Source organism: Odocoileus virginianus, chromosome 16 (assembly GCF_023699985.2).
Source record: "Odocoileus virginianus isolate 20LAN1187 ecotype Illinois chromosome 16, Ovbor_1.2, whole genome shotgun sequence".
Taxonomy (NCBI): Eukaryota; Metazoa; Chordata; class Mammalia; order Artiodactyla; family Cervidae; genus Odocoileus; species Odocoileus virginianus.
The window spans coordinates 53,261,833-53,277,730 of NC_069689.1; the positions used below are offsets into that span (position 1 = coordinate 53,261,833).

General features: G+C 47.4%; 1 protein-coding gene across 8 annotated transcripts in view; it reads left to right on the forward strand.

Annotated features, from left to right (window-relative positions):
- AKAP13 (A-kinase anchoring protein 13) overlaps positions 1–15,898 on the forward strand; it is a 314,021-nt gene that overhangs the window by 124,558 nt on the left and 173,565 nt on the right. For 7 of the 8 annotated variants that reach the window (XM_070478204.1, XM_070478206.1, XM_070478207.1 and 4 more), the window contains exons 4-5: positions 5,639–5,935; positions 14,430–14,613. In XM_070478204.1, coding sequence (XP_070334305.1) covers positions 5,639–5,935; positions 14,430–14,613 — 481 coding nt within the window. Of the gene's footprint in view, positions 1–5,638; positions 5,936–14,429; positions 14,614–14,731; positions 14,799–15,898 lie in introns of those variants that run through there. The other variant, XM_070478213.1, reaches the window with a different exon arrangement.

A 15,898-nucleotide genomic window follows, 5' to 3' on the forward strand; every position in this document is an offset into this window, starting at 1 on the left:
CACATGCGTGTGCCTGTGCAGGGGAGTGTGAGAGGACGTTGAAGACCTGGACGGTGGCCTGGCCCCTGTATACACGGGAGGTGACTTCACAGAGCAGCGCTGATGTTTACCGTAGTGACGGTGTGACACCTGGCTCCCGGGGTCTCAGACACCTCTGCCCAGGCTTGGGGAAGGAGACGGTGAGAAAGCTGGGTGGGGCAGTGGGTATTACTACTGTAGGTTAGGTTAGTGTAAGATCTCTGCTTAAAGTGTGTTTAAAGGTAGAATTCAGTTTGGATCCCACATTATTCACATTCTCATCATTGAATTGCGAAACCTCAGATTTTAGCTTTTATTGACATTTATTCATAGTTACCTCGAAGGACTGTCAGGAGTTTTAAAATGAGCTTTGTTGTTGGTCTTCAGTCACTGAGTCTTGTCCAACTCTGTTGCGACCCCCTGCCAGGCTCCTCTGTCGATGGGATTCCCAGGCGAGAATACTGCAGTGGGTTGCCATTTCTCCAGGGGATCTTCCCAACCCAGGGATGGAACCCACATCTCCTGTATTTGCAGGTGGATTCTTGTACTGCTCAGCCACCAAGGAAGCGTGTATATGTGCATACAGCCTGTGTGTGTGTGTTTATATGTAGCCTGTGTGTGTGTGTTATATGTATGTGTATACATATGTGCACACACACATAATAGTTCTCTTTAAAAAAGAAAAGTAACCTTGAAGGACTAAGCGTGAGCTTCCTGGGAAGCCCTGAATAAATGGGAAATGCTCTTATTAGTGGTGAGATTCGTGAGTGAGAACCATCACATTGTTCAGTTGCCTCTCAGTATTTGCAGGGGCCTGGGTTCCAGGAGCCCCACAGATAACAGGATCCGCAGATGCTCTGGTCCCTTCGTCCACCCTCCGTGTCCATGGTTCCATCAGCCAACCTTGTATCGTAAATACAGAAGCACATACATGTGGGGGAAAATCCACATAATCAGTGTACCCATGCAGTTCAAACCTGTCTTGTTAAAGGGTCAGCTATAGTTATTCTGACAGAAATATGTATTGTCTGTTTAATTTGGAAATGAAATGAGGCTGTGTGTATGTTGTTTGGGGGTGATAAGTATTAAAGAATTTGAGAGGAGTCTTCTAAATTTTAGGTCTTCACTTTCAAGATGAGGGTACTCTGTAGATTTAAAAGTGTTAGAGAGGTTATTGTGTATCTCAGGCCACACAGTCTAGGAAGTAAGAAACTAGGTTTAAACCTAGGTCTGTCCCCACACGAAGCATCTAGAAGTAGCCTGATTAGTCCTCTTACCGACACTGTGTCTTACAGCAGTTATTCCGTCCTTTGGACTCTGCTTCCATTTTTACGTTTTTGAAACCGTTTCCTACTCCTGGGACCTGAGTTTCTGTCTCCTCGCCTTCTGCCTGGTAAAACCCACAGACTGGTCCAGCTGGAGGCACCATAGCTCACTCACGCTGTATGTGAAGAAGCAGAGATGGTCTGAGGTCAGGCAGCGTAGGAGCCCCACAGCCAGGATTTGAGCCTGGCGTTGTCCGTACTTTCCCATTGGTTCTTCCATGGTAGCATCGTTTCCTCTTCAAGCCTTCTTGTCTCTGGGAGTCTTGGTGTCGGGGCAGACCTGAGAGCAAGGAAACTTGGGTTCAGATTATAATTCTACCACTTGTAGGAGCTTTAGAACTTTGGGCCAGATATTTAACCTTTTTGTGCCTTGATTTGCTCATCTGACAAATGGGGATTATAATAGTACCTACCGCTTAGGGCTGTGATGAGGGTTAAATGGGCTGTTATTTGGAAAGCACTGAGAATGGTGCCTGGAACAGAGATTGTTAGCGATGGTGATAATTATTATCACTACTATTAGTGATAGAGGTAGGAAGGAAGGATGGGGCCCGACTGGGTGTCTTGAGTGCTGAGGGCTGCAGTGAGGAACCTCTGGGGTTGGAGAGTTGGGAGCAGGACACCTATCAGAAAAGGCCAGTGTTTAAGACTTCACCTTCCAGTGCAGAGGGATCCCTGGTCGGTGAGTTAAGATCCCAAGTGCCTCACAGCCAAAAAACCCAAAACATAAACAGCAGAAGTAACAGTGTAACAGATTCAATAAAGACTTTACAAATGGGGTGGTGTGGGAGGCCCTTAACTGCCACCTTTCACCCACGTGTGAAATCGTGAGATGCACTGCTTCTCACCCTTGAGTGGCGTGGTTTGTGTTTCTTTAAACCTCTGGAGGGCTTAGATCCCTGTGATTAGCTGCTGCTGGGTGTGTGTGTGTGTGTCTGTCTGTCTGTCTGTCTGTCTGTCTGTCTGTCTGGAGGGCTTAGATCCCTGTGATTAGCTGCTGTTGGGGGGTGTGTGTGTGTGTGTGTGTGTCTGTGTCTGTGTCTGTGTCTGGAGGGCTTAGATCCCTGTGATTAGCTGCTGCTGGTGTGTGTGTGTGTGTGTGTGTGTGTGTCTGTCTGTCTGTGTCTGTGTCTGTGTCTGGAGGGCTTAGATCCCTGTGATTAGCTGCTGCTGGGGTGTGTGTGTGTCTGGAGGGCTTAGATCCCTGTGATTAGCTGCTGCTGGGGTGTGTGTGTGTGTGTGTGTGTGTGTGTGTCTGGAGGGCTTAGATCCCTGTGATTAGCTGCTGCTGGGGTGTGTGTGTGTGTGTGTGTGTGATTAGCTGCTGCTGGGGTGTGTGTGTGTGTGTCTGTCTGTCTGTCTGGAGGGCTTAGATCCCTGTGATTAGCTGCTGTTGGGTGTGTGTGTGTGTGTGTGTGTGTGTGTGTGTGTGTGTGTGTGATTAGCTGCTGCTGGGGTGTGTGTGTGTGTGTCTGTCTGTCTGTCTGGAGGGCTTAGATCCCTGTGATTAGCTGCTGTTGGGTGTGTGTGTGTGTGTGTGTGTGTGTGTGTGTGTGTGTGTGTGTGTGTGTGTAGGGCTTAGATCCCTGTGATTAGCTGCTGCTGGGGTGTGTGTGTGTGTAGCTTCTACTCACAGTGTCCTGAGCTTGGTAGACGTCCAGATAGATATTAGTAATTCTTTTTTCCCTCTGAAAAAATTGAACCTGGGCCTGAGCCGTGAAAGCACCGAGTCCTAACCACTGGACCTCCAGGGAACTCCCCAGATGTTAGTTGTTAAATGTAACAGAACAGTTTCAAAGAAATATTTTCTGCCAGGAAAACCACCTGAACTGTAACTACCTGAACCAGCTGATTTGTTCCTGCTGACGTTGTCTTATATAATTAGGCTGGCTGCCCTCCAAAGAAAGATGAATATTTTTCCCCCCAATTTCATTTTGTGTAATAGATGTACATTCAGCGTATTTGTTGACTTGAAATGCATACCTGAGTATACATAAACAGCCACGCGCATGTGGGCAGAGGATGCTTGATTCCCACAGCCTTTCTAGAAGGAATTCAGCTGGGAAGGCAGTGGGAGCAACTGGTGGAATTATGCATTTATATGGAGACTGATTTCCGGGGTTCGTGAGCCTGTTCCTCTTGCTTTAATAGTCATACTGGCCTGAAATTCCAAGTATAGGGTGGACTCCTTGCAGACAGGGACATAACTGTCACTGTTACTTTATGTATAAGCGATGCTTTACTGAACTCTCACCCCATGTTGTTCAGCATCAGACCTGGTAGATTCTGCTTCATGGTTGTGTGAATTTGGGCAGTTTATCTCTTGAAGTCTCAGTTTTCTCATCTGTAACGTGAGGACAGTACGCACCATATAAATTTGTTGTGTTGAGAAAATGACACATCAGATGCCTGGTGTATCATAGGTTCTTGGTTAGTCAGTGCTTTTTCCCATCCTTAGATTACACACCAGTGAGAGACTTTTCGTCACAAAGGAAAGCCTTTAAAGAGGCTTCTGGGGGGAAAGGGACTTCCCTGGTGGCTCAGATGGTGAAGAATCTGCCTGCAATGCCAGGAGACCCAGGTTCGATCCCTGGGTTGGGAAGAGCCCCTGGAGAAGGGAATGGCTACCCTCTCCAGTGTTCTTGCTTTGGAGAATCCCATGGACAGAGGGGCCTGATGGGCTGCAGTCCACGGGGTCACAGAGTCGGACTCGACTAAGCAGCTAACACACACACGGTGGGGGTGGTGGGGGGCGTATATAGAATATTGATTTACTTCTCCCGTTGGTCGCACAGGGGAAAAAAATGAGTGTTTTCTCTTTCAAAGACGGCAGAAAGCTTAGTTTGCTCTGCCGGGTGGAAGCCTCTGTTGGCTGCGCCTGTGGTCTGGGGAGTGGCACTCAGAGACCCTCCAGCTCATCCAGAAGCCAGGAAGGGCTCTGGGTGTGGGTGGTCCCTGGGTGCCTGGCCCTCAGGTGCCTGCAGTTCCGTAGGCAGCGCGCCAGGGGGCGCAGCTCACACAGAAACACCAACTCCAGTTTCTTTTCTCATCAGAAAGATATTTATGGAAGAAATGATGATGTTAAGAACATAGTTCCAACCAGCTGAGATCAGTGCCTGAAGGTGGAGCAAAAGTGTGTTTTGATGACTGCATTCTGCATCTTGGAAATGCATATTATTGTGAGGCTGAAAATCCCAGGGAAGATCTGATTTTCCAGGAATGCCTCCCTGCGGGAACAGTGCTCACACCTTCCCGGTCTAGACGCCAGTGGAGCGCCCTGGGTGGCGGGTGGCTAGGTGCCTGATGTCACAACCCGTGCAGTCTCTGCCCCTCTGGGCAGTGGGCACTGTGGTCTCTGGCCCCGGCATTGCGTCATCCCTGTGCAAACCAGGCGATTTCTTTGAAGTTCTCTTTGCATTACAGGAAAGAATGGGCATCTCAGAGCAAAAGTTACTTTCTGCGCCTTGAATTGCTTCACAATAGTAAAGTGAAATCAGGTCGCCTGTTTGGTGCTTGCTCAGTCGCTTCAGTTGTGTCCGACTCTTTGCCATCTTATGGACCATACCCTGCCAGGCTCTGTCCACGGGGCGCTGGGGCCTCAGTCCAGTTCCTGCCGGGTAACCTGTGGAAGTGACTTTTTCCCTGCTGGGTTTCCAGATCCAGGGTGGCTCAGGAGCCTTCCCACTGGATGCTAGGCCTCATCGCAAGCTCCTTGAGCTTTCATTCTTTAATTTGCTCAAGTTGAACAAATTAGTGTATATTGAGATTTTCAAAGACTGTTAATGCCAAACATTATGCTGCCAGCATGGTGGCAGCTGGAATACAAACTTAATCTGTTATCCGGTAGGGGAACCGGGGCGTCCCAGGTGGCTCAGCGGTAAAGCACCTGCCTGCCGATGCAGGAGACAAGGAGACGCGGGTTCAATCTCTGGGTCGGGAAGATCCCCTGGAGAAGGTAATGGCCACTCACTCCAGTATTCTTGCCTGGAGAAATCTCATGGACAGAGGAGCCTGGTGGGCTACAGTCCATGGGGTTGCAGACAATCAGTCATGACTGATGTACTGAACAACAGCAGGGGAACCAATTGATATTTGCAAATAGCACTTGTGAAAAATGAGTTAGAGATGGAGTTTTGCGAAGTGTGGAAGATTGCTATCAGAGCTTGGGGGAAGGAGGGGGTTCCTTTCAGGAGGGGGAGCATGTATGTCAGGCAGGAAGAGCTGAGATCCCTGCCGGCGCCCTGTCCTCAGGAGGAGGGCTCTGACCTGACTTCCTGCTGCCTGTGTCTCCTTAGGTCATGACTGCTGCGAGACGGTGAAGGTGCTGCTCTGCGCTTCCAAAGAGGGCCTGCCCGTGTTCGTGGTGGCAGAAGAGGACTTCCAGTTCGTCCAGGACGAGGCCTACGACGCAGCCCAGTTCCTGGCCACCAGCGCCGGCAACCAGCAGGCCCTGAACTTCACCCGTTTCCTGGATCGCTCAGGACCCCCGCCCACGGACGTGAACTCCCTCGATGAGAAAGTCGCCCTGGCCTTCAGGCACCTGAAGCTGCCAGCGGAGTGGAATGTGTTGGGGACAGACGCAGCCTCACACGGTAAGGACCTTGGATGACGCGCAGCCTTTGAGCTTGGGGTTCGCTGTTTTTGGCTGGGGCTGCTTTCCTGTGGGGATGGTCTCCTGTCTCCCATGGTGCCTGCATAGACTGTGCCGTTACAGGAGCGGTGTGGCCTCAGTGGCCTCCTGGGTCCTCCTGCTGAGCTGTCAGGCCTGTTCTTGCCATGAGACGACCCCGCAGAGCGCTCACCCGCAGCGGCAGCTGTCAGAGGGCGGCTCATTGGCCTTCTGTGGCCCGGACTTCACGCCTGATCTCCCGTGTGTGAGCGAGGCCTGTCCTTCGTGATAGGGCAGCAGAGGAACGTGTGACGCTCCGTGCTAAAGATCAAAGACAGGATTTTCATTAGTGTACTCTCAAGGTCTCTAGCAAGTCCACGAGGTTGGAAGAAGGAAAAGACGGGAGTCATCAGGAGGGGCGCGCAGGGGAGCGAACCGAGACCTGGGACGCTCTCCCCAGGTTTCTAACCAGAGCGTACTCACTCTGGTTTATTTCATCTGCTCTCTCTCCCCGTTAGAGTTCATGGAAGGCAGGGCTCCACCTTTTAAAAAGCAGTGATGTAGTAGGTATCTATGTATGTTCTTCTTTTTCTCATGGGGATTTCCTGTGTCATTATTCTTGTGGTAAATGACACCTATTAGATGTTGTGAATGTGTGTGTCTGTACACTCACACACACACATCTGATGAAGCAGCATATACCTGGAGTCCAGCGAACAGCGTCGTCTTTCCCTCCTGAGTGCAGATCTTAATGGAGAGATTTAGGAGTTACACAGAGATCAGTGTTTCCTCTGTTCCTGGCAGAAACTGAATGGAAAGGCTGACTTCAGTCGGCTTGCCGGAAGGGGTTGCTTATCCTCTAGACTTGTATCTCTGGAAGAACAGGACAGTCATAGGACCGCCCTGCAGTGTTCTCGACTTTGGTTATTGCCTTATGAAGGGGTCGCTCAGAAGGCCCCGGCCCTCCCGCAGGCAAGTAGCCTCTGACTGAGGAGGAGCGCTCAGCAAGGCTGAATGGGAGGGCACTCAGGTCCCCACTCTCTAGACCCGTCAGATAGCTGTGGTGTTCTCATGGAAGAAGGGAGCGAGGTTTTGCTAGCTTTGGTTCTCTTAGACTCACTGAATTTAACCATTGGGGCAATGACCAGCTGCAGGAAGGGGCCCCCACTATCAGGGGCTTCCTGTCAAGATAGGAAGGGGCACTCCTGCCAGGTAAAATACAAAAGGAACCTTGGATACGCAAATGAAGGGAAAACGCATTTATCCTTTTCCTTTTTAGCAGTGTCTAAGAAACCTCTGCATTACTGAGGTCTAGAGGTCAGAAGATTTGCCGTTATACAGGACAGTGGGCACTTTCCCAGAAACCTGGTGTTCTGATCCGACATGTCTAGTGCCTGCTTCCCCCCCCTCCAGTGTTGATTTGTTTGTTGGTTGATTGATGGCTCTGGGCCTTCATCGTTTTCTGTGGGCTTTCCCTCCTTGCCATGAGGGGCTCCTCTTTGTTGTGCTGTGTGGGCGTCTCTGCGGGGGCTGCGCTCACTGCAGTGGTGTCTCTCACTGCAGAGCACGGGCTCCAGCTAAGCTTCAGTCGTCGCAGCATACAGGCTCCGTGGTCGCTGGCTCACGGGATCAGGGATCGAACCCCTGACCCCTGCATTGGCAGGAGGATTCTTATCCACTGCTCCACCAGGGAAGTCCACTCCTGCTCTGCTGTTTCTGTGTTGTGATTGGAATGATTATTCTGAAAAAAAAAAAAAAAAAGGAATGATTATTCTGGTTGCCATTCATAAATCAGTATCAAGAAGGGTTGCATTAGTTATTTATGGGGCTAAAAGTTGTTTTGTGTGGTTTTGCTTTGTCTTGTTTAAAGAAGGCACAGGAATTGGATAGTTTGTTCATGTCACCTGGTTAAAAAGAACCGTAGGAAAAGCACAGGTCTGAGATGTTAGACATATCCTTCCCTTCTCTGGGCCTTAGCATCTCTGTCTTTAATAGGAAGCTTGCCAGATTTAATATTTTTATGGACTTTCCATGTACTTCTTAAGTTTCTTTTGTACAGGAAGGCTAACTCAAATTTGGACACTTAAGGAAATGCCTGAAAACCACAATAAGGCACTGTTACACATTTTTAGGAAGGCCAAAATAAAAAATACCAGGCACTGGCAGAGGATGCAAAACAATGTATCTCATACCTTGCTGGAATAGAGCCACCCCAGGAAACAGTTTGGCAGTCTCCTATAAAGTTTAATTTATTATGTGGCCTAGCATTCCCATTTTTTGCTTTTTGTCCTAGAAAAATGAAAAGTTACATTTACCTAAAGAAACCTTTGCCCTAATGTACCTATAGCAGCATTATTTATAATCACCCCAAGCTAGAAACAACCCATATCTCCCTCACTAGGTGACTATACAGACAGACTATGGTACATTCATACAATGGAATACTACTCAGCAATAGAAAGGAACAATCTGTTGACATGTGCAAGAACCTGAATGCATTTTAAATGTTTTGCACTAAGAAGTCAGTTTCCAAAGTTACTGTGTGATTCAGGTTTATATGATACTCTAGAAAGGGCCCTGGAGAAGGGAAGAGTCCCAGAAGAGTCAACTGAACAACAAACAAAGCATCAATAACAGGTCCTTGCTTATTGTTGGGTGGAGGTGGATTTAGTCGTTCATTGGTGTCCAGCTCTTTCTGATCCTGTGGGCTGTAGCCCACCAGGCTCCTCTGTCCATGGGATTTCCCAGGCAAGAATACTGGAGTGGTTGCCATTCACTGCTCCAGGGGATCTTCCTGACCCAGGGATTGAACCTGGGTCTCCTGCACATCTCCTGCATTGCAGGAGGATTCTTTACTGCTTGAGCCACCAGGGAAGGGGGAGAAATGCAAAGAAACAGTCTGCTTAGGGCAGAGAGTTGCACATCAGATGCTTTTTGAAAGATGTTTAAAGGAAGAAGTTAGCTTGGTGCCTGGGGTAATCACGCAGCTAAATAGAGCACTTGTTACATAACTGGACTGTTTCCTCTTGAAAGCTGGGTGTTTACAGGTGTTCCAGCCTAATACTTGTACAAAGGAGTCAGGGAAGATTTATGGTTAATCCTCCCTCTCTAATCGTTTAGATGCAGTGCTTTTTAACTTTTTTTCCTCAGGTCACTAACTCCTTTGGAAATAGCTCTGATTTCTCTGGAGGGAAAAATACACATAGGAACCTACCTGCAAAATTTTACATATTGTTTCAGGAGTCAATCTCCCTGAACCACAGGCGTGAACATGACATTAAGAACTCTTGGTTTTAGCAGGGAACTCAAACCGGGACTCTGTAACAACCTAGAGGGGTGGGATGGGGAGGGAGGTTCAAGAGAGAGGGGACATATGTATACCTATGGCTGATTCATGTTGGTGTTTTGCAAAAACCAACACAATAGTGTAAAGCAATTATCCTTCAATTTAAAATAAATTAAAAACAATAAAAGAAACTCTTGGCTTAGGCTTGATATCATAAAGTGGAAAAAGCATGGGCTGCAGGGTCAATTTGTTAATATCCTGTCTTCATTGCAAGAGTTTGTGTAGAATACTTAATCTGTTTCTCAATTTCTTCATCTCTAAAATGGAGGAAAAATCCTGGAGTGTGTGCTAGTTTGCAGGCTTTTAAAAAATTTATTATTAAAAAAATTTTTTTTTTTTTTAAATTTTGGCTATGCTGGGCTCCCTAGCTGTGGCATCTGGGCTCTAAAGCACGCAGGTTTGGTAGTTGCGATATGCAGGCTTCTGCAGTTGCAGCGCATGGGGTTAGTTCCCCGGCGGCATATAGGATCTTAGTTCCCCGACTGGGGATCGAATTCATGTCCCCTGCATTGCAGGGTGGATTCTTAATCAGTAGACCATCAGGGAAGTTCCAGGCTCTTCATTTTTAGTATGCCATGGCCAGTATCCAGTAACCTTTTGGACAAAACAGTGATGAGCTCTGATGCGGGAAAGCAGCATGTTCTATAAAAGGACTTAAAAAAAAAAAACCTCTTTGAAGCAGAATGAGATTTTTTTTGAGCTTATTTCTAAAGTCTTTCTTTACGCATACATCATCAAGAGGGAGTTTGTCCATTTTATCCTCTTCAGTGTTCTTTGATGCCTAGTTACATGAAGCACTGGACTTTTTTTGCCTTAGTTCTGCCTTAAAGGCAAATAATACAGGTTCATCTGGATGGAGGGTGAATGGTGGGATGGGAGTATCTTCCCTCTGAGCTACCAGGTTTCACTGAGTTGTCTCAGGTTTTCGGCACCTCTGTGGTTAGTGAAAGGGTGAACGAAGATGGTTTTTCCCCTGAAAGACCCTCGCACAGTAGCAGCCAACATAACTTTCTGGTAACAGAAGGTGGGCCTTGAAAGCCCTGCTCTAAAGAAAGCAAAGAGGAGCACGGTCTTGGGGGAAAGCTACATTCTTATTTAGTCATGGTGTTGTATAACTAACCGAGAAGCTCTGATCATCTCTGGGGCAGAGAGGTGTGGGGTGGAGAGAAGGATGAGACAGGTTTAAGCCAGTTCTCACTAAACACAGCTGTTGCGTTCTCAGTTCTTTGTATCTGGTGTTTGGTTAGTGAAACCACAGTGGTAATCATTTGGGCTTTTAATTCCCGTACCTTTTCTAGATTGTTTGAGCTTTCCATGGAATTTTTCCTTAGCTACACTTACTAGAATTTTTGTATATTTTCACCTATTCATAGCTGCTAAAAAAGAAAATAAGCTAGTAAAGATATTTTATAATATATAATAGTAACCTACAGGACTGACTCCAAGACAAGTGCTTCCTCATTATCGAGCACTTTAGCTCCAAAAGGTTTTATTGCCTCTCAGACCTTGATTCTCTCACAAGTTTGCGAGTGGCGTTTTTCCAAATGCCCGCTTCTCACATGGGCCTGCTGTTGCCCATCCCCACTAGGCGTGAGGATTCCTGCATCACACTGGACCTGAGGTTTATTTGAGGAGACCAGAACAGTCGGAGGAACGGAGACTTTGGAGTCTCCCAGATACACATTCAAAGTTCACTGCGAGCAGGCTGGCTGAGTGCGGTAGGAAAAGCACATGTAGCCTTGGATCACCGTTTTGTTTACAGAATTCAGAACCCTTTGCTTAGACAGAAAATCCTATGACTTGAAAAGGTGCAGACGTCTCTCACGAGGACTGGGACACAGCCCATTTCTCTGCTGAGCTGAGTGTGAGGGAGGCTTCCAGCACTTGAGCAGGTAGGAAGCAAGACGCTTCCTCCTGCCTTCTCCATGGGAAGCTGGGCCCAGGTCCACAGAGCTATTTTTTTTCCAGTTGAAAATAGTTAAACAGGAAAATCAACCAACCAGCATTAAGGCCCTTGAAATAACAGTGAAACAGAAAGGGAACGGAAAAGGGTCATGAGTATTCAGATGGGACCCTTTCTAATTTTCATTAAGAAACCTAAGAAAAATTTAGAAGAGGTTTTTCATTTGTCCTTTAAGAGATTGAAGAAGTCAGACCTGTTATAAAATAAGAAGGAAGCAATGAGGGAGAAAAAAATAAGTTTAATGATTGTGTTAATCAGGGTCGACCAGAGAACCAGAACCGGTAGGAAGATAAGTATTAAGGTTTATTTCAGGGAATGGCTTGCACAGTTGTAGGGACTTAGCTAAGCAAGTCCAAAATTTGGAGGGCGAGAGCAGAAGAGAAGATGGGGGCAAGTTCCAGCCCACCAGTGTGAGCCAAGGCTGTCCTCCTTGGACAGGAGGGGAAGTCCTGCGCTGGATGGACTCCACGGCCACAGGCTGACACCGTCCTCTTCCGGCAGGGTTTCTTTTCTCTCCAGGGGAATCTCAGCTCTGTCTTTAAAGCCTTCCAGCTGGTTCAGTTAGGCCTTCCTAGATTAGCCAGGATAATCTTCCTTATTAAATCAACTGATTAGGCCCTTTAATTACATCTGCAGAAAAGCCATCACAATGAGGGCAAAGATGGAAGGGCGTTGTCTTAAATGATGCAAGGACAACCAGAAAGCCATAGCATAATTAAATTCAGATTGGGGACAAAGGACCCAATTGACATCAGAGGAAATGCAGTTAGTGATCTGAACAACAAAGTTGAGCAGCTCTCACGGTTACAGAGAAAACACAAAGATCGCAAGAGAGAAAAAAGCAGAGCAGAGGCCAATTCTAAATTGTAGATCCTCTGGCTTTTAAACTGAGACGAAAGCAACAAAAGCAATGATGAAAGTGTGTGTTAGGTAAGAAAAATTACTTTTGGAGGAAAACAAGAGAAGGTGCTTCTTAAGCTACAGCATGAGAATGCTTGTGTGATTGATTTTTTTTTTTTTACAAAAAGAGATGGGGTGGAGTAACGGAGAGGAATTGGTTTCTAGACTCAAGACAGAAGCATCTTCAGATCTTGCTGATTTTTGCTGTGAGCAGTTATTAACCTGTCTTCATCCGCAGAAAGAGGATAACGAGGCCTCATAGGGTTATTGTGAGAATGGAAAGAGTGAATACAAAGCACCTAGCCCAGTGCATGGCATTGAGCAGCCTTCACCAGATATTACTGTTCTTATTACTTGTTGATCACAGGGAGGGGACGACCTAAAAGCGGACGTGGCACCTGCTTCTAAGGACTGTAGGATGAGATTTGGGTCCTCCAGGTGCTGGAATCAGGGTGCCAGCTTCAAGCAGCTGTATTGCCTTGTTATTGGAACTCTGCCTTTCGAAGGCTGAGCTGACTCAGAGCAAGCGAGGGATGAGGAAGACTGGGGTGCAGAAGAACTGCTTTAAGGAGGTGCTGGCTAGTGAGGCCGGATTAACCAGTCTGTAAAAAATCACGAGCTCCCCGGCAGTGCCTTGTTCGCTTTTTTGTATTTGGTAAGGGTGTCAGTGCCTGTGAACAAGCGCAAGGCACAAGTCACGTGGTGATACTTGATCTTTTCTGAAAATTCTTTCCGTCCTTTCTTCTGGCCTGGCCACCTGCTCCGAGTTGTTTATTCACTTTGGCACCCACACGTGCACTGGTTCCTTCCGTAGTGTTGATGTCTTTCCAGCCTTATGCCTCTGCCACCATTTATAAACCATTTAGTGTGCTGAGTTCTGTAAGGACAGTGTAAAATACGGAAGATGGTTTCCTCCCAGGAAACTTCCCCCGGCAATAAGGAGACTAGACTAAGACATGTGTGACATTAGAAGACAGTGAAGTTCACGTACAGTTGCAGAGTTGCGATGCATTTATTCTTACCCTACTGCTCACATCTGAACCATCAGGGACTTAAATGTAAGGGGAAGACACTGGGGTCCAAGAATAGTGAGCGTGCCCGGTGGGGTAAGTCGAGGCCTCCGGGAAGCTTTGGAGAAAGAGATGTTAGTGCAGCTGAAGGGGTGAAAGCAGGCACAACCCCAGGGCACCATTCCCATTCCGGACTCTGAGTGGTGCTCCCTGGGGTCAGGTAAGCCCAGCCTCATCATTCCAAGTCAGACGAGGCGCAGTGTTGCCAGTGAACCTGGATTGTGATTGGAGGTCAGGAGGGACAGCCCAGAGAGCGGGGAAGGGCAGGAACTCAACATTCACTGAACACCCGCTGCAGCCGTCACCTGGCAGGCGTCTCGCCCACCCCTCTGAGCTGTTACTGCGGCCATGGGAGCGGACGTGGTGGTACCAGGCTTCAGGGAGGCAGGGAGGGGAGCTCCGAGAGCTGAAACGGGTTGTGTCCAGTCACACGGACGGTAAATGCCAAATGGGAACCCAGGTTTGTCTGATTCCAAAGTCCTTCCTCACTCTGCCACTTTCAGAGTGACCCTGTACCAAGAAGGGCCTTCGCTTCAGGTCAAACAGGTACATATTTTTCCTTCTAAAATTGTTAGCCTATCATCTTGGAGTCGGTTTGTCTTATTATGCCTGAAGATGCATTTCTTTCTTAAACAAACAACAAGAAAAAGCTGCCACTGCCAGCAATTTGATTTGGCCTTCATGTGGGAGAATAAAAAGACCTGTGTGTACTTAACAAGCAGAACCTGTTTTTAGTGTTTAACTAGCCAACTTCTCTCTGGGTGATATTTTTTTTTTAAGTAATTATACTTCTTGATACACCCATCTAAGCCCCAACAGCTATTCCCCTTGGATCCTGACCCCCATGTAGCGAGGCTGCATTCACTTCTTAAATTTTTTTCTGTCTCCCTCCCTCCCCTCCCATATGTGTGCAGTCACCCTTGACGTCTGCATTAAATCAGAACATAGACATGGTTCCTCTTTTGTAGGACTGTCTCCTATAGGAGATTTGGCCTCTCACCCTTTTTTCTAGCTTTGTTTTGTCTTTGAGAGCTGATTCTACTTGGCCAGGATAAAATTGTTCATGCTGTATGTTGAGGCTTAATGGCATGCTCTCAGGGGCTTGGAGGCAGTGGCGTTGATCTGAACCATCCTTTTGTTCTTTTGTTCTGAGTTTTCACGTTCTCCTCCCTATCTTTGTCTTGTCGGCTGTCTGCAGATGGTGGCCCCCGGGAGACATTGATGCATTTCGCCGTGCGGCTGGGGCTGCTGAGGCTGACGTGGTTCCTACTGCAGAAGCCAGGTGGCCGCGGAGCTCTGAGCATCCACAACCAGGAAGGAGCAACACCTGTGAGCCTGGCCTTGGAGCGGGGTTATCACAAGCTGCACCGGCTCCTGACCGAGTAAGTGCGCCGTCTCCCGTTTCCTCCTTCTGGGCCCCGGCCCCGCCCCCGATTCACAGTAACCCCGCCCACGTGGCATCTCCAGCCTTCTCTGGGAACTAAACCCTCAGCTGTGAGCCTTGCCTTGGGCTGGAGGTCGGTAAGCTTGCTCCTGCTCAGCCCTTCATTGTCTGAGAGGAACGCGCGTAAGTCACTTCATTGTCTGAGAGGAACGCGCGTAAGTCACCTTCCCTTTTCTCCCCTTTCCTCAGCTTTCTCTGCCCTCACTGTTTCTTGCCTCTTAAATTTACTAAAAACTCAGAATAAGTCTGGTCTGTAGGGGTAGCGCTCTATAACCAGGGTATCCAGTTTTCCCCAACTTAGTCCAAGAGGGGACAGTTTTTCTGTGCCATGTACTTTTTTCCCTGATATGTCTTTAAGACTTGAAAGAGTTAACCCGAAACAAATACTTTTAATAATTGCATATAGAAAGTATGCTGAACCACTAAGTTTTGGTTTGAGTGTGATTTCTGTAAGTAAAATTGAGAGCAGTGGTCCCTTCCTGCGAGGAGCAGCAAGAACCGCCGAGTTGTCCTGGAAACGTGCTGTCGGAAGTCCTGTCTGTGTGTGTGTGGGTCCGGTTGTTACACATTTCTGACTCTTCAGAGAGTGCTTGGAAGGAAGGCAGTTCGTCAAAACATTCAATGAGTTCTTCCTTTTTCTTGAGTAAATAGAAAAATAAATGCTTTAGGACAGCCAACACTTTTTTTTTTAACTTCTTATTTTGTATTGGGGTATCACACAAAAACAGCTGTGATAGTTTCCGATGAGCAGTGGAGGGACTCAGCCATCCATATACACGTATCCATTCTACCCAGCCAGTACTTTTCTTTGGAGTATTTATAAAAAACAGGAAATGTCAGCTATAATTTCTTTTATTTAATGTATTTTTTACTGCTTTATGATTATCACCATCTTTTCCACCGCATGAGCAAGAATCAATCCCATTGGATCTGTGTTCTTTAGCATTGGAGGGACCCTTGTAAATTAAGTGAGTCTTTACAAATTCTCAGGTATTTTACCCATGTTAGGTTCGATTTAGTTGCCTTTTATTTTTTACTATTCTAAAATGTGTGTGTGTGTGTGGGGGGGGGGTAGTCTGGAAGGGCCCAGAAGAGATCTCAATGTAATTTAACTTTGTTATACAAAGGGGGGTGGGGGGCTATTTGTTTTCCTTTACCTGCCCATGGTTATAATGTCCCCAGTCACTCCAAACAGGTTTCTTGCAGAAAGCTTTCTGATGGGT